Consider the following 24,469-nt stretch of genomic DNA (forward strand, 5'->3'; position numbering starts at 1 on the left):
ATTTACTCGTTCAGACGATAATATCCGGTGAAAATTCTTATTTGGGTCATACTTCCAAGACGTAGGCTAGAATCTGTGATTCCTGAGTACAGTATCCACACCGGTGCAGTGACTGACAGCCACACATTCACCTCAAAACATTAGATTCATCCGCGCTGGAGCCGTGCCGACGCACAACCCACATTAAGAAAATAATTCCACAAATAAATGCAATTGCGGGTTTTAAACAGAGATGGCGACAAAGAGGCAAAACTTACGGACTGCAGCTTTAAGTTAATAGTAACTTAAATATTGAAAAAAACAAACAAAAAAAAACATAGTATATATTATTTAGTTGCCATAGCAGCATTTCTCATTTTCATTTAAAGTACTAAAATAACTAAAACTAAAACCAAATAAAAATTAAATTAAAAAATCTAATAAAAATGACAAAAATACACAACAAAATTGCAAAAACAATGTAACTGCAATTAAAATGAGAACAGAAAATATATAACTTAAATGTTAACTCTAATAGTTAAAATAACACTGACTAGCCTTTTGATGGTGAGTTTTACATGATGAAACGCCACTTACAGTTTCTTCAGCATGATAAAAACTGTTCTGCCAAATCCCACCCTCAGACGTAAAGCTCTTAAACAACCAGTGTATATTAGAGAAACGGCAAACTGAATGGCTAGAATGTCTAAATAACAAACTATTTGAAGTATTTGCCCAATTTTTTATTCTTATGAGACCATTTCTTTTGTATCAGGACAAACGTTTAAGGACTTGAGATCGACTCAGAAAAACTTGTAAAATGTATTATATTATTGAATGTTTCATTTGTATCTGACATGTTAATGCCGGTGAAGCTGATAATATCAGTAATATCAGCTTTTCTTCCTTCCATGTCTTCACATCTTTGCATGTTTTTACAGGGCTGAGGAAGCACGACGTTTGCTTTCTGGTCACGGTTCGGCCAAACCTGCTCTTCGGCACACGCTTTGACCGCCGGCAGCCGTTTGTGGATCAGGCCGGGCTGGTGTACGTGAGAGGCTGTGAGGTGCAGGGCATGCTGGATGATAAGGGCCGCGTCATAGAGGAAGGTGAGACTGTTTACTGAGTTCACTGAACCATATGATGTACAGACTAGACTGTCAGAGCACAAGTCATAAGCATAGAGTTTTATGTGGGTTGCCATGCTTTTACAGATGAATAATTATGCTAAATATGCAACACATGTGTGATAACTGTAATGTGATTATATCAGTCTTATAAGTTGATATGTTATATATAATAATGCCATATACTACCAGTCAAAAGTTTAGTGTTTTTGACAAAGTTACTTCTGCTCACCAAGGCTGCATTTATTTAATCAAAAATATATATTTATCCAGAGTGACTTACAAATGAGGAATTATTATCTTGTGACTCATTTATGGTTTTATTTGTGCAAAGGTCCTGATCCAAAGCCCAAATTAAGAGGTGACACCAGGACATTCCGGATATGGCTCGACCCAAACCAGTACCAGCAGGACATGACCAACAGCATCCAGAACGGAACAGAAGACCCCTATGAGACCTTTAATATCATCATGAGACGCAAACCCAAAGAGAACAACTTCAAGGTCAGGCGATTCCCAATGTATGCAGACTGTTGACTGCAACTATATAATTGTTAAAAAAAAAAATCATTTACTTGAATTTGGAGAAAGAAAGAAAAAACTTAGTTGCCAATGCAAAATTTCTAATTTTAATTAAATGTATATTTTAATTGACTGGCTTGTAGTTTTAGTAAAATATGAAAGCCCGTTTCCACCATAGAAAAAAAAAAGGTAATTGTTTATAGCTTATGATTTTGCCTTTTTTTTTTCTCTCGCAAAAATGACTGAATTGCAAGATAAAAATTATGACTTTCTCACAATTCCAAATTTACGCAATTCTGACTCATTATTTCACAAGAATGTTAGTTCACGTCTAGCAATTCAGTTTTTTTTTTTTTTATAATAAAAATTAATAATAATAAAAATAATAATAAAGTTAATTGCGACTTATGTCAGTTATGGCTTTTTTTTATATCTTGCAATTCTGTGAGTAAATTCTGAGTAATTTTTTATTTATTTTATTTTATTTTTTTCCTGTGGTGGAAATGAGTTTCCATACTAAAATGATTCAAACTAAAATTTAAATTTCTAAAGACTAAATGGTAGATCATTTAATAAATAAATAAAACTTTAACATTTGAAATAAAAACTAATTTGAATTATTAATAAATGCTATGTATTAATGATGTTAAAACATGCTGGCCAGGAAGCGCCTAATCAGACTGGAAGTAAACATTGCCTTTTAATTAACATAAAAAAAATAGAGCTTTGGTGATTCAACCATCCACAATAATCAAAAATGAATTTGTTTTGTTGTGTTCAGGCCGTGTTGGAGACCATTCGTAACCTGATGAACACAGAGTGTGTGGTGCCCGACTGGCTTCACGACATCATTCTGGGTTATGGAGATCCTGGTAGTGCCCATTACTCAAAGATGCCTAACCAGATTTCCTCTCTGGACTTCAACGACACCTTCCTGTCCATCGAGCACCTGAAGTCCTGTTTCCCCAATCACACGGTGAAGGTGACGGAGGAAGATCCCGCTCGACAGGTCCCTCCTTTCAGGTTGGTAATCGTCAATATTGGATAAATGCTGTGTATTTGTGCTGAACAGTGCAAAATTCAGCTTTGAACACAGCCATAAATTGCATTTTAACATATATTCAAATAAAAATCTGTTATTTTAAATGGAAAAAATATTTCTCAATATTACTTTTTACTTTATTTTGTAATGCAATCCTTGGTGAGCAGAAAAAAAAAAAAGCGGTATACCGGTTCATACCTGTGTTTATTTTTCTTATGATATGAATTTTTTTAATACCGCAATACCGGTGTCATTTAAATAACGTTCGGAAAGCGACAGTGTTTGAGAGGGGTCTCTTTTCACTATTGCATTGTGGGAAGAACACAGCTGTATATGTTACGAAGCGTGAAAGTTCTGAAGCTGTAGAACGTGATGACACAGAAGAACTCATCCACAATATCCACCGCCCGCTGCCATCAGCTCCCGCATCTCACACACACGAGCGTGACTTTAGCACTATATTTAACAACTTTCAGACCCTTTCAGCGGCTTTTTTCCATAGAATATACAAACTGACAAACCTAGTGACTTTTTTGGATAAACCTTAGCTATGGTTCAGTTGGAAGATCTCTGCGTCTGTTCTGTGCAGCGAGCAGCTGAGAAGCACCGCATTCAGTTGGCCATACCACAGCAGACTTGTCAATAAATGAGTACAAAACAGCGTTTTCAAGCTGTCTGTTAATATTACGCACTTTTTTGTTTATTTTTTAGTTTGTTACTCAGACGCAGGCAGTGCGCAGCATAAGACAAAAAAGTGCCAAAACCACCGCATAGCCGCTCTTTAGTGTAACGTTAGATGCATGTTGATTTTATCAGACGATGTCGCGATTATAAATGAGAGTGACTCCTGGTTAACATGTATTAACGAGTCGTGTTTAGTCACTATTTAGTGTGGAATTTTTCTACAATATTCGCTCATCATGACAGTAAAATAGGGCATTATAAGTCAATCTACTGCAGTTTTTCCTCCCTCAATCAGTAGAAAATGTGGTTAACATCCGGTCATGCATAAAAAAAAAAAAAAATAATAATACCGTGAAACCGGTATAATTGTGAAAAATAGCGTGATAGAAATTTTTGGTCATACCGCCCAGCACACTATATATATATATTATTATTTTTTTTTTTTTTAAGTCTTACCAACCCCAAAATTTTGAATAGTTGTGTAAGTGGATGATTTGTGGTGAAGGATTATTGAAATTGCGTCTCTTTTCTCTTCCAGAATTCAATTCCCTGCACAGAATGTGAAGGGTAAAAAGCGTAAAGCAAATGAGGAGGAGAAGCCAGATGAGGAAGATCTCACGCTGGTGGTTGAGCCTCATGTGATTCCCAACAGGGGCCCGTATCCCTACAACCAGCCCAAACGGTATGTGGAGCTCATGCTCACTGTCACGGGTTCAGGGCCAAACCTCCAACTGTACTTGGTTCAGCCTATCAGCCAAAGATGCCCTCAATATACGTATAAACATTGCCTGTTATGGAAACACTGACGTCCATTTTTTTTCCACTTTAACAGAAACACCATCCAGTTTACACCAACCCAGATTGAAGCCATTCGTGCAGGGATGCAACCGGGACTTACTATGGTACTACGGTTTTCATTTATATATACAGTGGTGGCCAAAATTATTAGAGCACTAGTATTTTCACCAGATAAAAAATGGTTTGAAGTCAGTTATTTCTATCTTTTGCTGTAGTGTGTCGATGTGTATGTATTTATTAGTGGGTGCTGGACACTTTATTTATGTAAGTGAGGATAGAAAATAAAGTAAACTGACGCATTATACCCATATAATACCCAAAAATATTATACCCAATAATTATTCAGACACTTTGACCTGACCATATTTTGCTTAAGTGTTTTTTTTTTTCTTTAATTGCTAATGCGACCTTTTTACACACAGACTGAACAAAATGAAGCATTGCTTGGTAATTGGTCGAGCTAAATTGGTATTATCTAATTGTGTACTTAAATTTAAGAGCTGACAGCTATTCAGCCGAATTCTTTACATGCCTTTCTATCAAAGTTATCTGACATTATCAAGATCAATTTGTTCTGACGCAGTTTAACTCTGAGTTCTTGTCATATATTATTACCATTTTCTAAACTATAGCGAATAAACTGTGATAATGTGAGAAATGTTGAAGGTGTCTGAATAAATTCTGGTTTGACTATATGCTTTTTTTTGTTTATTTATTTCTATTTTTCCTGCTCTTTGCTTTGCCTCATGACTTGTTTTCCTCCCAGCCAATAATGAAAGATATTCGTCTCTCACTGCAGTTACTGATTTTACTTTCAGTGCTTTAGCTGGTTTTCAATCTGTAATGAAAGTGTCTGTCAGTCTCTCCGTGTGTTTATCTTGCTCTTTCTCTTTGCTGTAGGTTGTTGGTCCTCCTGGAACAGGAAAAACAGACGTGGCTGTTCAGATCATCTCCAACCTGTACCACAACTTCCCAGAGCAGAGGACGCTTATCGTCACACACTCGAATCAGGTACACACACAGCATCGTTACTGAAGAAATGCTTCAGTTACGATCACAAATCTGTCACTTGAACTGGTAAATCATGACCATTAAACCAAACTCAACATCTGTGAGAAATTTATAGGGACTTGTGTAAAAATACATCACTGAAACAGTTCTTTACTCTGTCTATTTTTTGAATATGTGTGTGTTTGTCTTGTTCAGGCTCTGAACCAGCTGTTTGAGAAGATTATGGCATTAGACATTGATGAGCGTCACCTTCTGCGTCTGGGACATGGAGAAGAAGAACTGGAGACTGAGAAAGATTTCAGCAGGTGCAGCTTTCTCTCTCTCTCTCACACACGCACACAAATTTATCAAGTTGCATGGGCCAAATCAGTTATGATTTACTGTAGACTTATCACAAGGACTCATTTTTCCTTGATGTTTTGAAATTAGGACTGCTATTAATTAGGGATGCACAGTATTGGATTTTTGTCGATATGCTGATATTTTTCAACTCATTTTGGCCGATACCGATATATTTGCTTTTGTTTGGAAACAACACCAAGTCTCTCTTATTTTTAATTTTGGTTAGTTTTTAACAAAAACTTATTTGTTAGAATTAAATAAACAATAATTAAGTTATTTTATAATGACAGTACATTGAAAGCTTTGAAAATAATTATAAATCAACTAGATATCAATTGCTGCATTTTTATTTTATTTTTTTAGTATGATGCAGTGGTAACCTTAAAATATTTTAAGATTTAACATTTGTAGATGGTCTAAGGCAAAAGAGTTGTAAAAATTCTGAAAATCTTTTACATTTTTTTTAGATTAGATTTTAGATTCATTTAAAAAATAAAAAACATATTACACACATTAATGAATAAATCTGTATATATAAAATTATTTAATTTACAAGTGTTGTTTGTTTTTGTTTTTTTTAATATTCATGTAAACTATAGCTTCTGACCTTTAAATCAGAACATATTCATGATTTTATGACATTGATACTACTTTATTTATTCAGAAACACAAGTTTCTTAGTGATATTTGAGTATTTTACTTTCATTATGACATACGGGCATTAGGACCCGGGGAAGGCTGCTGTTGCTGCTACTGCACGTGCTTGAAACGGTTTACTTTATTACACACCGAACGCACCATCTTGAACAAGCATTCTTAAATTAAATGCAGTGATCCAAAACAGTGAATCTAATAATCATTCAGGCAAGACTTTGCTTCAAGAATGACCACACTGCTGACGTGATCTAATCGCTAGCACACCCTGAGCACATGTGAGTTAATCCTCTTATCGGCAAGACATATCGTCATAATTTATCATTTTGGGCCGATGCCGATATTTACATTTTAAGCCATTATCGGCTGATTCTGATATCGGTCCGATAATATTGTGCATCCCGACTATTAATGATTATTTTTTTACTTTCAATTATTTTTCTGTTTAGTCCGTTAATCTTAACATTTTTTCCCCCCCTGATGAATCTGTTGATTTATTTTTTTGTTATTCAATTTATTAATTATTTAATTTGTCAATACATCATGACCATAGCTATAAATAGCAACTATAACTAATTTTTCAACAATTTATTCAAACATTTTCTTCATAGAAATAGTTAAATTTACAAATAAAAAATTACCATCATAAAAAAAAAAAAAAAAAATAACATGGCAATAATTAAAAGGCATTTATCAGTAATGCAAATGTCCATGAGTTCAACATAAATTAGGCCTAACAATGGCAAGTGCTGGTTATACTTGGAAGTGCACTATTTATTTAATATTTCTGGCGTGTGTCCATTTTTCTCAAGAAAATTTATCTTTTAACCAATGCTATAATATACAGGAAACACATTTGGTACATTGGTGTAATATTAAAGGTTAAAATTAACAACAGAAGCCAGACTGTTAGATTAAATTGCTATACTTCAAATATAATAAACTCTCAAATGAAACTGAGTTTTCTTTAACAGACTTATTTAATACATAAAAAACAGGTTAAGTGAATAATACTCTCCTCAGAATAACTATCAATTATAGTAATGTGTGTGAAAGCCTGTGCTGTTCCTGTCTGTGTGGAGCAGCTGTTGCTCTGATGAATCGTGCTGTTTAGCAACTAAAAAAATAAACATCCTACACCAGTATTCATCCTACACCTCCCTTAATTGCTTGTAGAGAGTAACAAACATACAGCATAACTACTGTATAGTCTGATTCACAAATGAATTGCTCCAGTGAAACCTTATCAAAGCAACTCCTGAATGAATTGCCCACATTAAAACTAGAATGGAGTAGAAAACAAACTTGAGTGATTCAACCAAAGGAGGTGACTTCAGACGTGCTGCTTTGTAGCGTTAATGTTTGAACATCAGATGTAGTTAATAATAAATATGGTGTATTTGTTTGTGCTTGTTTTCACGTTACACAGCATTAATGTTTGATACCATGTGCAGTACAGACTCGTCCTCTTACATCCGCCAGTACCTGCATATAGAATTAATTTCTGTATGTATAAAAACACTTGACTCCTTAATTGAAACTGACAGTTTTCACTACAGTCACACTAGGGTGGTGAAAAGATCGAGGAAGAATCAATGGGGCTCAACAGTGTGAGCGTCACTTGCAATTGTGACTAAAATACATGTGCAAACTGTAAAATATAATTAGGAGCATGTACAAATTTAAAAAAAAAAAAAGTTAAAAAACTGATTTATTTATTGGTTTATATTTTAATATGATGTAGATGTAAGTTTTTCACTTTTTATTTATTTATTTTTTTTTTTTACTTTTTGGATTCTAGTAAATTTTATAATTTTGCTTGTAAGGGTGTGTTCACGCTTGTAGTTCGGTTCTGTTGGTTCGTTTGTTCTGCCACCCCCCCTCCCCCCCAAAAAGAAAACAATACATTTGATCCTGATCTGCTTGGCTTTCACACTGCCATTTTAACCGCGAACCTAAAGATACTGAACCTAAAGGCGTGGCGATACGTTCACAATCTGATTGGTCGGATTGAATGACGAATATTTCATGGCGGAACTTACCGAACACCCCAAACAATAGTTGTACATTCACATGGGGCATAGGCGTCAACGCAAGCATTGCCGAACTGAATTGTTGGTCCGTTGCGTCACTGGAGTCGCTGGCGGCAGAAGTTGAAAACTTCAAGTTCAAGTCAAACCAAACATTACAAGTGTGAACACGTCCTAAATATCTCCTTGTATCCCTTTATAAAACACATTATTCAGTAAGTTCTTTTTTTGGTATGTGTTCCTAAATTGCTCCTCAAATTAGGAGCACATGTGTTTCTTGGGAAAAATGAAGCATCAAGCTCTGATACAGAGTTGGCAAACAGGTTTCTGTCCTGGACAGGATGGTCTTCTCTGAGATGTGGTAGTGTTGAGTATGAACTGTCCTCTCGTCTGTATCAGGTATGGAAGAGTGAACTATGTCCTCTCTCGCCGTCTGGAGCTCCTGCGGGAGGTGGCGCGTCTGCAGGAGAGTCTAGATGTTCCCGGTGACGTCTCCTACACCTGTGAGACCGCTGGACATTTCTACCTCTACCAGGTACTCAACCACATGCACACGTCACTCCCCTCTGAACAGGATCTGCTTCATGCATCTGCTTCTCTTTGACTGTCATTTCTGTACAAAGGAAGATGGTAGCTCAAACATCTGCTTTCAAATTGCTCCTCTATAAAAATAAAAAAAAGCAAATAAATCCCATGTTATTTGAAGAAAAAATATGGCATATGTTAGATAAACTATTACCTTACTAAGGTAGCATTGAAAGCAATAGTAGTAAGTTGTGCAGTGACGTGACTTGACCGTCTGTTAAATTAACAATTAGTTGATTTTACAATAGAGATCATTCTTATTCAAAAACCTTTTTTAAATACCAAAAAATGGGATATTTAGCTGTGCCTCAGTGCTACTGCATGATTTGTTTCCTGCAAATAAAACAAAGAACATCAAATTATGATATACATGAAAATCAGGAAGAGCCTTATTGCCAAGTGTGCTTGCAGGAATTTGTAAACATACAAATACAACAAAATAATAATAATAAAGATTATGAATAAATAGGAGTGAGTCAAAGATATTGCACCAAAGAGTGGGAGTAGTGCACAAAGAGAGGCCTTGAGAGGCATTTGTTCATGACGGAAGAAGCTGCTCCTGTGCCTGGATGCTCTAGTACCCAGTGATCTGAGCCACCAGCCAGTAAATCCCATTTATCTGAGATGAATAGCGTGAACTGGAATCTTAGTTCAACACCTCAACCACCAGGGTCTTGAAAAATCTGGATGTTTGAGGTAGCCTAATTTTAAAATAGTGGTTTCTATACCTAGAAAAGTCACGCAAGTGTCATTTAAGATCATTAAAGGGTTAGTTCACCCAAAAATAAAAATTCTGTCATTAAGATATTTTTGATAAAATCTGAGAGCTCTCTGACCCTCCATAGACAGCAATGCAACTGAAATGTTCCCAGACCCAGAAATGTAGCAAGGACGTTGGTAAAATAGTCCATGTGACATCAGCGGTTCAGTCGTAATTTTACAAAGCTAAGAGAATACATATTGTGCGCAAAGAAAACAATGATAACATAATTTATTCAACAGTTCTTCTCCCCTGCCATTTTGGAGAGTACCCCAGAACGTAATCAGAGCTGTTTACGTTCAGCATGCGCATGCTGTCTACTGAACATAAACAACTCTGATTACGTTCTGGGGTGGTACTTATATTTGTTATATTGCTTTTTTGCATATGTTCTTATTTATGATAAAGATAAAATAAAAAGATGTTGTTAGGTGATTTTGTTTTGGAACCTTCAGAAGACTTTAACTGTAGCTCATTTGTCGTTAGATTCCAACAAATCATACATCATTTTGAAGGTCTTTTAATGGAGAATGTGAAATTAAAGGGGTGGTTGATTGCAATTTCACTTTTTTAACGTTAGTTAGTGTGTAATGTTGCTGTTTGAGCATAAACAATATCTGCAAAGTTGCAGCTGAAAGTTCACTGCAAACAGAGATATGTCTTTTAAAATTCTGGAAGTTTAATGCCTACAAAAACGGCTGGTACGGGACTACAACGAACTACTTCCCGGGTCTGATACGTCACGGACCCAGATAAACCCCGCCCTCAGGAACATGTAAGGAAGGGGGCGGGGCCATGCTGTGCTGCCTTAGAGAAGAGGAAGAGAAAACTAGGGGTGCACGTAAAAATCTATATATGAATCGCGATTCTGTCTTCTAACGATTCTAATGGATTCACAAGATTCAAAATTAATGTTCTAAAACAGCCGTTCTTAATACTGTTCCTCGCGTCACCCTGCTCTGCATAAGAAACTTGCCAACTTGCCAACAAACTGTTCCAATTATTTTCACATAGCAATGAGAAGCGTTATACATGGACGCGTGTGTGGTTGCCGTACTGTATTAAAGCTTTAATCAGAATAAAACTGTATATTAAAAGCTAACATGAGCAGTAGCATAATAACAGCTTAAAAGCATCTAAAAGTATGAGACAACAAACAAACATACCATTAAGAGCCGTGCTTGCACAGGTTCTGCGCGATCCTCTTCACTAATATCCTCTGCGTCTCAATCGGGCTCAAATGATAAGCAATATAGACGACGCCATTGTATACAGTACAACCGGAGCACATGCCGCTGAGCTGAGGGGCGGGACATTTAGACGCACACTCGGCGGTTTAGTGAATCACAACACACTGAGCCAGCTAACCAATCAGAGCCCATCACGTATTTCTGAGGGAGGGGCTTCATAAAAACAGGAAATAATCGAGGCGTTTGTCAGAGAAGGGACAGAGCAGTGTGGAGTAAAGGTAAATTATATGAGAAAAAATGCGTTTTTAAAAAAACTAAGCATGAACACATGTTAGACTGCACCCCTTAAACACAGTCAAGCCTAGAAAAAAACAGTAAACCACCCCTTTAAAAATAACTTATTTTTGAAAATGTGTTCATTGTGACTCATTTTGCCAGCACAGATCACTTGTATATATTCATTCGTACAACTTAATTCGTTCCTATGACTTAATTTGTGGCCACTGTCCATGTTTCATTAATTTGTTCCCTAGAAAACCCACGATTTAACTAAAACGAGGGAACGAATTGGTCATAGGAACGAATTCTTAATTCATGGCCACGAATTCTTTCATTTCCCCTGCATGTTTACCACATTAAGAGAAAACGGTGATTAAAAGTTAACAATAAAGTAAACGTGCAAAATTAGAGGGATGAGACGGTGATGATTTGGGAAAAGAAACCATAATATTATTAAAGTTGTGGAAATTCGTGACCAACCGACAAAACAGAATTTAAAGCAAGGTATGGCTTTAAATGCATCAAACAGCATGAATGCAAAAGCATGGTCACGATGTAACATTTAAAATACACAAGCACCATGAAATCATTTAAAGAGGCACGTTTAGCTGTCTCCGTGACGAGATATGAAACAACCTAAAAAACGTAAAATGATCCGTAACTATAGTGCGCACTCTTCATTTTATCAAATGATCATAATCATAATCGCATCTGTTCATTTTACAATCCTGCTACTAATATGAAACACACAGTCTCAGCTTTCAAATTCTGTCAGTTTTATAACAACCTCATTCATATTTTCATATTTTTACTTAACCTGTCATCTTTATTAATGTATGTTTCAATAAATATTATTACAACCACTGTATAAACATGTATATTTCAGCAATGGATTGAAGTAGAAGTTTATTTACAAAGTTTATATGAAAACTGCTTCATGTGCAATTTAAATGCTATATAAATATGCAACTCAGTTTTTATTTGTGTCGATTTTATTAATTCGATGAATTAAATGACTTTAATTCGGTTTCAGTTTCCAGCTAAATAAAAACTTTTCCATTTTGATTCCTAATGAGATCCGCTGGTCTGGAGCGCAGCGTTGACATGTGAATCTGAGCTGAGGTTCACACAGGTCTGTTTTCATTTGTTTTGCTCTTATCTCTCGCTGCGGTTCGATCCATCACGCTGTGGCCAGTAGATTCATATCAGCACCTCGGGGGATCTGTACGGACCATTAGCTCAGATCACAGATTACAGTCAAACATTAATTAAGTGTGGATTGTGACGAGGCTGTGTGTCCAGTGAAGTGCTCTTAATGACTTCTGCCCATGAAATCCCCAGGCGCTGATCCTGTCTGTCTGTCTCGGGTATTGTAGGTAATGTCACGCTGGGAGGAATACATGAGTAAAGTGAAGCCAAAACCCAGCCGAGAGGTGAAGACGGAGGACGTGGCGTCACACTTCCCCTTCCATAAGTACTTCTCCAACGCTCCTCAGCCGGTGTTCAAAGGCCAGTCTTATCAGGAGGACATGGACATCGCTGAGGGCTGCTACCGCCACATCCGCAAGATCTTCACCCAACTGGAGGTAGGGCTGAAACTGGGTTGTTAATTATGGTAGATTTTTGTCCTATTCTGTACATTTATAAACACCACCATTCAAGTTCGGGGTCAACAAATTTTTTTCAGCAAGGACGCATTATATTGATCAAAAGATTTCGGTTTCAAATAAACTGTTCTGAACTTTTCTATTCATCTGTGAATCCTGAAAAATAAAATGTGTTACAGTTTCCACAAACATATTGTGCAGCACAACTGTTTTCAACATTGACAATAATCAGAAATGTTTCTTGAGCATCAAATCAGCATATTAGAATGATTTCTGAAGGATCATGTGACACTGAAGACTGGAGTAATGATGCTGAAAATTCAGTTTTGATCACAGAAATCAATTACATTTTACAAGATATTCCCACAGAAAACAGTTATTTTAATATTACTATTTTTACGGTGTTTGATCAAATAAATGCAGCCTTGATAAGCAAAAGAGACGTCTCTTAAAAGCATAAAAGGTGTACGTAAACGTTATACATATACTTCAATATGTATGACCATGTGTATTTGGCCTGTTATGGGTATATTTTTTAATGCAATTGCTCAAATGAACACGCAATCAGACCTTTTACTGCCGGCATAAACACTTGTCCACTTTGCAGCTTGTTCTGGTAAAGATAAGTCTGCATAGAAAAAGAAAAGCACAGCAACAAAGCAGTGTTTCTTTTTTTTTTTTTTTTTTTTTTTGAAACAATTGGTTATATCAATACTTTTTAAAACCTCAGTCAATTCTGTAATCTGTCTTTTAATAGTATAATAATCTGAAGATTTTATTTGGTGAAAATGCGATGAATAATGTAGGAGTTTGAAAAAGTCTGCTTTTGGTGAAATTCTGAATGGCATACAGGCACTGTGGCACAATGGGTGATTGACCAGTAAAAAGGAGGAGACCAGGCTCATGAAAACAGGCTACATTAATCATAATTGGTGGTTCAAAACTTCAGACCTTTTAGATAAGCCGTGGTGCCTCTAGTTTCATCATGATACACCAATGCATTTGTAAAATACATTTAAAAATGCCCAACATGGGTAATAGTAAACAGTTTGCACTAGAGGTCGACCGATTGAGGGGTTTTGCCGATTAATCGGCACCGATAGTTGATTGCTGGAACTATCTGCAAAAATCCATGCTGATAGTTTTCAGGGATGTGTCCGTTGCTGGAACGGCTGAGAAGAGTCTGCTGTCATTATACAGTACGAGAGCGAGAGCAGCCTCTAGAGGCGGAAATCACTGACACCTCGTGTTGTTTGTTTTGACGCGTGAGGTTGCGCTGCATAGAGCGGGAAACTTCAGACGCAGATTTTTTTATTTTTTTAAACGCTGAACTTCAAACTCATCTATGCCGAGTTGTTCATTCTTGAAGTAATCTTATGTCCATAAAATAAACTGTTTTAGACCGCTGCTTGAATTGTGTGATACCTGTGAGTTCTCCTAGACGCAGTGCTGCACTTTTGCCCAGTGTGTGACTAACATATTTTGTTATTTTGATCAGAGAATTATCAAGTGTTCTAAAACAGAAGCAAATAAAGTGTGAGAGTATACATGCAATATCCATATTTATGTAATTTAAATGCAATGGCCTTTGTTTAGATATTTAAAGATCTAAGCATTACTGCTGAAATGAAATGGTAACACTTTACAATAAGAGTCCATTTGTAACATTAAGATTCTGTTAACATTAGTTAATAAATTATTAGCTAACTTTATGATCAATATAATAATTAATATTTTTATTCATTTACAAAGTATGGTTCAGTAATCTATCGGTTGATTAATCGGTATCGGCCAGTGTGGTCCAACCTAGCTATCGGTATCGGTAAAGTCCACTATCGGTCAACCCGTAGTTTGCACGTGTGTGCTCTGATCAGAGCTTGTTATAAGTCTGTTCATCCATGAAGAGAAACCCATCAATAATAATCTCCCCCCTCTCTTTTTAAAGCCCATTATTCTGGCATGCCCCTTTCTTTGATGCTGATTTCTCATCCTTTCATCCTTTGTGTTCATCTGCTAACAACAAAGACACGCTCCTGTAATAAAGTTGTGCGTCAGAGCCACAGTGCTGCTGTGTGTGTGTGTGTTTATCTGGCTGTGTTTGGGTCTGTCTGCTTGGGCATCACTGTCTCTCAAGCGTCACTGCTGAAGACTTAGGGTTAAAAAGTGGCCTCATCAATATTGAATGCTTTGATGGGATTAATATTAATGCAGAAGGGCATCAAATATTCATTTCCCAGTGGATGCGGTCCTGAAAATATCCAGCTGGGTTAACCTCTCTTCACAGCACAGATTGAACAGAAACAGATACTCAATATCTGCGTGTGCCGCCCATGCTGAGAGGAAACCAGAGATGCTGTTTCTGACAAATGACAGGAAGTAGAAAGAAACACAATCTCCTCTGCTAGACGTTTAAACACCAACCTCACCTTGTGAAATTCATAGTCATTTAAAATATTGTGGTGACTCTCACATTTAACCCTATAAGGCCTACTGTGTCATATTTGATATGCAGATTTCTTTGCTAAAAAGACATATTATTGGAGATGACTGATATTTATATTATGTATCTGCTATACACTTATAAATATCACATTGATTTGAATTACAAGCATCACAATTTCATCTTACTGTTTGATCATATAAAATAATTGCACCAAATGGCATGTTTTTGTCTGATTAAAAGCGAGCTCTTTTTCTTTTTTCTTGCTGCTAAAAATGATCATTCTGCAGGGAAAAGTGTCAGAAACACTCAATATGTCAGCTGTATGAATGGATTTTTTACCTTTCACATTTTTGATGGAGTCATTGCCTGCAGTTTTTACTCTAGACAGTGACTAGTATATACAGGGTTTTTTTTTTTTTTCTTTTTCTTTTTTTAATGATTTGAGTTAGAGGAGCTGTATTTATGATGTTTGGTTTTACCAGTGTTTGTGTGGTTTTGCATTGAGGTGATCATAAACACATCTTCTCTTCTGCAGGAGTTCAGGGCGTTTGAGCTGTTGCGCAGTGGACTGGACCGATCCAAATACCTGCTGGTTAAAGAGGCCAAGATCATCGCCATGACCTGCACGCACGCCGCCCTCAAACGCCACGACCTGGTGGAGCTGGGCTTCAAGGTATCAGTGTCATAGAGGATGTCAGCACTTTCCCATTTATGATAATTTGATATTTTTTCAGGTTTTTTTTTTTCTACTATTATGAAATATGTGTCCAAACCTTTGGTGTAGTGCACATAACAACAAATGAGAATCAGTGTTTTTAACTGGTTGTATAAATGGTCTGAATGAACTGATTCACTGAAATTAATCTTTTAGTCTACACTTAACATTAATGTTCACTGCCTCAATATTCACATACTTGATCTTTCTCTAGTATGATAATATCCTGATGGAGGAGGCAGCTCAAATTCTGGAGATTGAGACCTTCATCCCACTGCTGCTACAGGTACAACCCTCTTTCTCCTAAAATCTTGTTTGGATATATGATATGATATATGATATGATATGATATGATTTCAGGGGAAACTTTATTTTAAGCCAAACAGCCGTTATTGCCAATTAAATACAAACTAATATATAATTTAAAAAAATAGCTGATTTTCAAAAATTTAAATTTAATCATTTCAAAAGTATAATTAAAACCTCTCCATCATGTACAGTTTTTATATACAACCCCAATTCCAGAGAAGTTGGGACATTTTGTAAAATGCAATAAAATCAAGAATCTGTGATTATTTTTTTTTTTTTATTTTTTTTTTTTTTGTTAATTCTATAACTTTTATTTAATTGACACAAGTACAAAGAAAAGATTTCCAAAGTTTTCACTGACCAAAGTAAATGTATTTTGTAAATATGAACAAATTTTAGTTTTGGACAGAAGCAAAATAAAAGTGAAAAGGTTATAGAATATCCACGTTAAACTGTTTTGAAACAGTTCACAGTAAGCAGGTGAATTGGTAACAGGTTAAAGTATCATGTTTGGTTATAAAAGGAGCGTCTCAGTCTTTGCAAACAAAGCTGGATCATGGCTTATCAATTTGTGCCAAATTTCACGAGAGGAGTGTCAAACAAATCAAAAATCACATTGTGCAATGCAAAATTGCAAAGAATTTAGGTCTTTCACCAAGTACCATGCATAATATTGTGAAAAGATTCAGGGAATCCAGAGAAATCACAGTACATGTAGGGCAAGGCAGGAAGCCTCAGTTGAATGTGCTTGACCTTTGAGCCCTCAGATAGCATTGCATAAGAAACTGTCATGCTGTGGTGTTAAATATAGCCACATGGGCTCAGGAGTACTTCAGAAAACCACTGCCATTTACCACAGTCTGCTGCTGCATCAAGAAATGCAACTTGAATCTCTGTTATTCAAGGAGAAAGCTATACATCAAATCTATGCAGCGATGCTGCCGGGTTCTCTGGGCCAGAGCTCATCTCAGATAGTCAAAAACACAAGTGAAAATGTGTGCTGTACTCGATGAGTCCACATTTCAACTTGTTTCCAGGAAAAATGGATTTAGAGTTCTCAGTCCCAAAGACCAAAGGGACCATCCAGACTTTCATTAGCGACAGATGCAAAAGCAAACATCTGTCAATGGTGTGGGGGTGCAGCAGAGCAAACGGTAACATAGGTGGCTGGCACGTGTGCGAAGGTACTATTGACATACAGAGATGTATACTGCCATCAAGATGATGTCTTTGAAGACAATGCCAGCTCTCATTCTGCATGTGCTACAACAGCGTGGTTTCATAGACACAGAAGTGAATGTGTTAGACTGGCCTACCTGCAGTCCAGATCTGTCTCCTATTGGAAATGTATGACCAGTCATGAAAAGGAGAATCAGACAATGACGGTCACAGACTGCTGACCTTCTGAAGCCTTGTTTCAAAAGAGACTGGACAAAAACTTTGCTTGCAGAACTTTAACAATTAGTATCCTCAATTCCTAAACAATGAAACATTGTAATTAAAAGGACCGTTGATGTGACACAATGTTAAACATGCCTCTGTCACAACTTTTTTTTGGAGTGTGTTCAGCCATCAAAATCAAAATTTGTTCATATTTACAAAATACATTTAGAAATCTTTTCTTTGTACTTTTGTCAATTGAATAAGTTAAAGAGAATGAACAAATCACAGATTCTTGATTTTATTGCATTTTACAAAATGTCCCAACTTCTCTGGAATTAGGGTTGTAATTTTATATAAAATATAGTATATATAAATTATAATTTTATATAATTATAAAAGAATGAAGATTTTATTATTATATATAGATATGTGTCAGCTTTAATACACTTGTCAGAATAACAAAAGCAGTGAAGTGTCAAAGGTTTTGTTTTAATGACAAAAAGTGTTCAAAATGTATTACTTACAATCAGCAAAGGTGGAAATCACGATTAGGCATGAAATGTCTTCAGAATCATTCATACATGTGAAAATGGGCCTGAAAATTGAACATAGTTGCAATCTGTCTCAGATGAAGACGGCAATCTTGTCCTTGTGGCAGTTTTTCTGGTAATAAAAGGGACTTGTTCTCTGGATGCAGGACAAAATGCTGCAAAATGCACATCACATGTAGTGAGAAAGTGTGACGTGCTTGAACCAAAATTAGTAAGAATCAAGTATTGGATTTCATTCAGCAAATGTGATGCATGGAGTTGTAACGTAACCTTACTGACTCAAACGTTTCTGTCTGTGTTACGCAGAATCCAGAGGACGGCTACAGTCGACTCAAACGCTGGATTATGATTGGTGATCATCATCAGTTGCCTCCTGTCATTAAGAACATGGCCTTTCAGAAATATTCAAACATGGAGCAGTCACTTTTTACTCGCTTTGTGCGTCTGGGTGTCCCTACTGTAGACCTGGATGCCCAGGGCAGAGCACGGGCCAGGTCAGTCCATTTCTCAGACTGGAAAGATGCTTTTAATATGTACCCATGTGATGTCATTATTGGTTTTAGTGTGAAAGCTGCCTCAAAAGAATCATATAGGTTTGCTTGCATTGGATGAGTTTGTTTCTTCATCAGATTTGTAGAAATGTAGCATTGCATCAGTGTCTCAGCAATGGATGCTCTGCAGTGAATGAGAGTCCAAACAGCTGATAAAAACATCACAATAAAAAAAATAATGATGATAGCGATGCCAAAAGTACCTAACAAAATTACTAAAACGTAACCTAAATTAAAAAGAACACTGTAGTGTTAGTATAAAAATAAAAGCTCATTCAAAATATTACATGCTGTAATAGTATGTAAACTTTCTAATAATCAGAAAAATACAAAGGGAAAAAAAATACACACATTTTATATAAAAAGCTGTTTAGTTAGATGGCTCTCTAGGTTTCAGAGCTGTTCTGTCATCAGATACACTTTTTGATGTGAAGTGTCCCATTTTGACTCTGTCTGTCTCTCTCTCTCTCTCTCAATTCAATTCAATTCAAATTAGCTTTATTGGCATGACTGTGTAACATTACAATGTTGCCAAAGCAATACATATATTATACAGATAAATAAAATCATGGGGAAACACATATACATGTCCATATTATACATGTAGGTAAAAAAATAAAAATAATAATAAAATAAATAAAAAAAAATAATAATAAAATAAATAAATAAATGATTACATTTATTTCTCTCTCTCTCTCTCTTGTGTGTGTGTGTCTGGCAGTCTGTGTAACCTGTATAACTGGCGCTATAAGCAGCTGGGGAACCTCCCTCATGTTCAGCTCCAGCCCGAGTTCCAGGCGCCGAACCCTGGATTCTCCTACGACTTCCAGCTCGTTAACGTGGAGGACTTCAACGGCGTGGGTGAATCAGAACCCAACCCATACTTTTATCAGGTGAGCGTGAGCTCAGTTATATGACATACACATGCATCACAAGCGTTTCTTTCTTCCCTGAATCATCATAAGCAAGTGTCATTTCCAAAACACCTCAGAAATCGTCATTCATTATGTGGCGGAAATGGCATTTTATACATTTTTGGAAGAAATGGCAGAATCTTTTGTCTTGCAAAGGCTAATTTCATAGCTGCCATTTTAGTGCATCACTAGTTATTTATCAAAATATGTATATACAGTACAATTGAAATCACACCTTAAATATTGACATGTTGTCTGTTTAACTCTTTGTTAATTCTCTGGTTAATATTTTTATGATGGATTTCCTCAGTCTGCAATTGACAGTTTGGATCTGGGACTAGAATAAAAAGCAAAGAATAAAAAACAAAATCTTTATATAATGGTAAAATAGCAAAGATTTCATTGAAGGCATGGAAAAATTTTCAATATGATCCTCATATACCAAAAAAGTAACATCCTCTTATGTTAAGTTGAGGAAAGACCAGGCCTAACTTTCATGACAGATTTTTGAGAATCCTGGCAGGTTTGCGTTGAAGCTCCTGAAACTCACCATTGTTCATAAGTGATGAGCGTACGGCATTCGATGTGCAAGTCACATGAGCCCCGCTACTGTTTACTGGGGTCCTGGAGGGAATTGTCCTCATTACAGTATCCATGCCAACACACACACACACTCTCTCTCTCACACACACACACACACACACACGTGGCTCTAATGGTCCGTATGAATTAGCCTCTCACAGAGCAATAGGAAGGACATTGTTTGCGCAGTCAGTGCTTGCAGCCGCTGAAGAAACGTCCCTTATTAGTAGGTTTGTACCTTTATTAGTGTCCTACTGGAGCTGTTGCCATGTCAGCAGTGCTCTGTTAGAAAAAGTTTAAGTTCAGAGTTTAAGTTCCACCTACAAATTCAACCCATAGGTTTAGCCTTTTTTTGATAGTCAAATTAGGTCAAGAGAAGGGTTAAATTTAGTTTTGCTTAATTTTTTAGATTATTTGTAATACTTCACAATTGGTAAAGATTATTGACAATTACATTTTTAAATGAAGCATTACGCCATCAAACACTGGTATGGTATTGCATAATGATCAAAGATTTTTAGTCAAATTAGAAAGTACCGGTAGTTAGAAATTAGACTTACATGTTCCTGTTTGGGTTTTCCAGTTTTACTATTCCTGTAGTCAAATGCAGTGCTTTTTTGACCTTTGACCTTTTCTAAACTAAGTAACTGTTTTATTGCAAATGTAAGAGTTTTTTTTGTTTTTTTTTTAAAGAGCTAAATCTTACATCAGGACATCAACTTCACTTGTTTTCCCTTAAGTGTGATATTGTGATAAAGGAAAGCTAATATGTAATCTACGGTAATACTAATTTAATGTTTTTGTTGTTGTTGTTTTACATCTCATGGGGTGAAAATATGTTGCATGGCAGAAATGAACTATTTAAAGCACATGATCTTTGTCTTTTTAAAGGTTTTTAAACATAGTGCAGTGTTTGTTCATTATTACATTGTAAACCTGTTCAGAATTCACATCTGAACATTTATTAGAGCAATACTAAATGTACATATGCTGAATGTGCATGGTTTCAGGTGTTAATTCAAATACAGCTGTTTGTTATGTAAATGTCCTTGTTACATTGTCTTTATACTGCAGTAAAATCAACCACAGAAAATCAGCTGGTAGTTGCAATGTTGCAATATTGATATGCCGTCCTGTAAAAGTGCATGGGATTCCTGAAGCAGCTTTCTCTGATAATCGATCAGTCTAGTCTGTTTTCTGCACTTTCGTTCTTTACTTGCTTTCTGTTGTGATTTCTCTTGAGCTCGAAACAAAAAAACACTCTTACTCCTGTTTGATTTTTGTAATGTTGTAAATATTGTCAGCGGTGACATTATGAACTGTTTGGTGAGAGATGCTGAATGCACGTGACCTGTGTGTGTGTGTGTTTGCAGAATCTGGGGGAGGCCGAGTATGCGGTGGCGCTGTACATGTACATGCGTCTGCTGGGATATCCTGCTGAACGCATCAGCATACTGACCACCTACAACGGCCAGAAGCACCTGATACGAGACGTCATCAACCAGAGATGTGCCGGCAACTCCTTCTTCGGACAGCCCAGTAAAGTAAGAGCAGCTGATACGATGATTTCATGTTTTATCTTCAGAAGCGAGCGGTGTGTGTCCCTGTGCATGGCCCAGTGAACTGCATTAATGTGTGTGAACAGCTTGCCCTGTGCTCTAAATGAGGTTTTTTTTTTTTCTGCCCAGCGTTCACTATTTTGCCTTGTTTGCAGCAGTGGACAGGTTTTCTGGAGCTTGTTGTTGAGGGTGATTGGCAGACGGACTCACTAAAGCGTGTAAAGGTCCTACTGGCTGCAAACAGTCTGTCAGAATTGTACAACAGTGCAAATTGATCCCGCGGTGGCTTCTGTCAGCTTCTTTCATTAGAGTCATGACTGAGTACAAACCAAATAAATAGACGACTGCCGTTTGCACAGACATTTAGTTTATGAGCATTCAAGACTGCAGAACATCTCATTGCCTATAGGAGACGTAGTGAAGACAATTCTCTATGGTTCACTGGAAGAGACTGAATTTAAAGGAGTCATCATTTACTTTGTGGAACAAAAATGAGAAATTTAACAGTGCTAAGCTGCTCTTCATACATTGGAAGTTAATGGGGCCATAAAATTGGTCCATGATCAATTTCAGAGTCTTCTGAGGTCATATGATTCATTTTTTGAGCCTGATATCGTAGTTTAGCTCCTTATTTTTTCAATGGATAAAAAAAAGTCACGAGTTTGTAGTGACCAGTGATATTTTTACGTGAGTATACTTGTCAAGTATCTGTATCAATATCAGTGTTTTTATTTTGGTCACACTTTTGACTCCATGACATTTCATAAAGCCATATCGTGAAGAAATCAACACCAGCTCTGAGAAGCGTTAGTGATGTCGAAATCGTGAACCAGCTGATTCTTTTCAGTAAACCTGTTGAATCGGTTCGCGAATCGCACCGAATGATTCATTCGTGAATTAGACCGTTTCAGTTGCAGCTGTTCTTGAGTCAATAATAATCTGATCAGAGTGAGTTCAGTGAATCGCTCATGACTGACTCGAAATGAACCAAGAGCTGATGACGTGAAAAGTTAATAATGCAGAGTTTAGTGTTAATTATTGTAAATGAAAATCGAATTTAGGTCTTGACTGTCAGTTATTTGTGAACTAAACCTGCTGTAAAAGGGCAGATCAATACATATCCGACGTCTTCAATATCTTTATCCACTAAAGTAAGAGTAAGAAAAGAGAAAAATCCCTCAATGCAATTCAGATTCTTAAAATACTTGCTTTTTTCTTTGTTCCCCTTTTTACATGATATTTGTTTGTATGCTTAACATACATTCAGTGTTAATTTTCGTTCGACGAAGACGAAAAATGTGCGTTCGCATATCTAGTCTCCGTATGGCAGCCGCAGTGGACGGATAGGCTACCAAAACACGAACTAGCGATCTGAAACAATGGGCTCAGCACCTGAAGGGTTAGGGATCAGTGTTGCCAACTTAGCAATTTTGTTGCTAAATTTAGCAACTTTTCACACTACCTTAGCAACTTTTTCTTCCAAAAGCACCTAGCAACAGATTTAGCTATTTTTAAAATGTATTTGGCCATTTTTGGATAAGTGACTCAAACGATAAAAAGGCACACAATTTCCATCTAAATTACACAAAACGAGGAAACCAAAGATGCCTAGCAGTACACATATCATGTGAATTAAGTTAGCTGCTATTTGCAAGTATAAAATTTTATAATACTAATAACTGAATAATTGAGTAATTGTTCATTTATGATAACCTTAGCTTGTACCTGTGATTTATTGATCTGTTGGTACACTGTAAGAAAAATATCTAGAAAAATGGAAAAGCGAGTAATTTTTCAGGACATCATGCATTATCCCTTATCCGTTGTAACCCAAAAACACAAAATACAATGCGTAATTTAAAATGCAGAAAAAAAAACGTGAAAAATCAATATGGAAAACTCCTTAATATTAACAGTAGATTGTGCCCTATTTTTACAGACTTTTCTTAGAGTAGCATACGAATTACTAATATACTGCTTAAAACTATAAATGTTCAGAATGTGTAGTTTTACTAGTTTATTAGCTAATAAAAAAAATAAATCTAATGGTTCAAAACTGTGTAAGTGTTCGATAATTCAATGTTGTATTTAAAAATAGTTATTTACATTTTAATTTTATATAATGTATTTGTTATTTTACAAACAAATCTAAATTAACATATAATAAAAATAATATTTTTTTTGCTGCGATTTGATGCAGTGACATTTTTGCGTCGTAATTACTCGATGTCATTTAGCAACTTTTAGCAACAAATCGACCGATAGGCAGATAGAAGCGCCTTCTCTCGCGCACGCTCCACTTCTTCAGTTCTCATACAGCGCGCGATCAGTCCTCAGTGCTCAAATACACACACAGCAGTCCAAATGTCTATTGTGTAGAGTATCTCAAGTAAATACAGTCGGTTATGGCTTAAGTGAACGTAAACGGGTGGAAACTGAATGCGTGTCAGTATTGCATACATGCCTTCCGTCTTAAAGGGACAGCGTTCCTAATTATCTGTGTCATCAATGTTAACCTACAAAAGATGTTAAATGTATACTTAAGTAAACCTACTGTATCTGAAAAATGAGTTTAATTTGTATTTCTACCAAAAAATGAAAATGTATTCCAGTTTTGCCAAATTCAATCCTTGATTCAAATTTCTCATAAGCTTAATTGATTTGGTCTAAAGAGAGAAGAATTGATTACTCTTTTTGTTTGAAGACTTTATATAAAATAGCTACCAAAATAAATGTTGGTAACTGCAGTTTGACTGAAAGTAATGACTAAAAGTTGACAAAAATGCAATGACTTTTCGTCGACTAAAACTATGAAAGACTAAAATGTGACACTTAAGCATTTTCGTCTCAAG

General features: G+C 36.2%; 1 protein-coding gene across 1 annotated transcript in view; it reads left to right on the forward strand.

Moving 5' to 3' along the window:
- The window catches only part of aqr (aquarius intron-binding spliceosomal factor), a 50,857-nt gene that overhangs the window by 19,344 nt on the left and 7,044 nt on the right, over positions 1-24,469 (forward strand). The window contains exons 18-31 of the mRNA XM_058749119.1: positions 921-1,088; positions 1,441-1,610; positions 2,410-2,651; positions 3,893-4,036; positions 4,187-4,256; positions 5,053-5,163; positions 5,359-5,468; positions 8,589-8,724; positions 12,380-12,589; positions 15,589-15,726; positions 15,983-16,054; positions 18,318-18,505; positions 19,284-19,455; positions 21,432-21,602. Of these exons, the coding sequence (XP_058605102.1) occupies positions 921-1,088; positions 1,441-1,610; positions 2,410-2,651; positions 3,893-4,036; positions 4,187-4,256; positions 5,053-5,163; positions 5,359-5,468; positions 8,589-8,724; positions 12,380-12,589; positions 15,589-15,726; positions 15,983-16,054; positions 18,318-18,505; positions 19,284-19,455; positions 21,432-21,602 (2,102 nt within the window). The remainder of the gene's footprint in view (positions 1-920; positions 1,089-1,440; positions 1,611-2,409; positions 2,652-3,892; positions 4,037-4,186; positions 4,257-5,052; positions 5,164-5,358; positions 5,469-8,588; positions 8,725-12,379; positions 12,590-15,588; positions 15,727-15,982; positions 16,055-18,317; positions 18,506-19,283; positions 19,456-21,431; positions 21,603-24,469) is intronic.

This window comes from Onychostoma macrolepis, chromosome 17 (genome assembly GCF_012432095.1).
Source record: "Onychostoma macrolepis isolate SWU-2019 chromosome 17, ASM1243209v1, whole genome shotgun sequence".
In the NCBI taxonomy this organism is placed as follows: domain Eukaryota; kingdom Metazoa; phylum Chordata; class Actinopteri; order Cypriniformes; family Cyprinidae; genus Onychostoma; species Onychostoma macrolepis.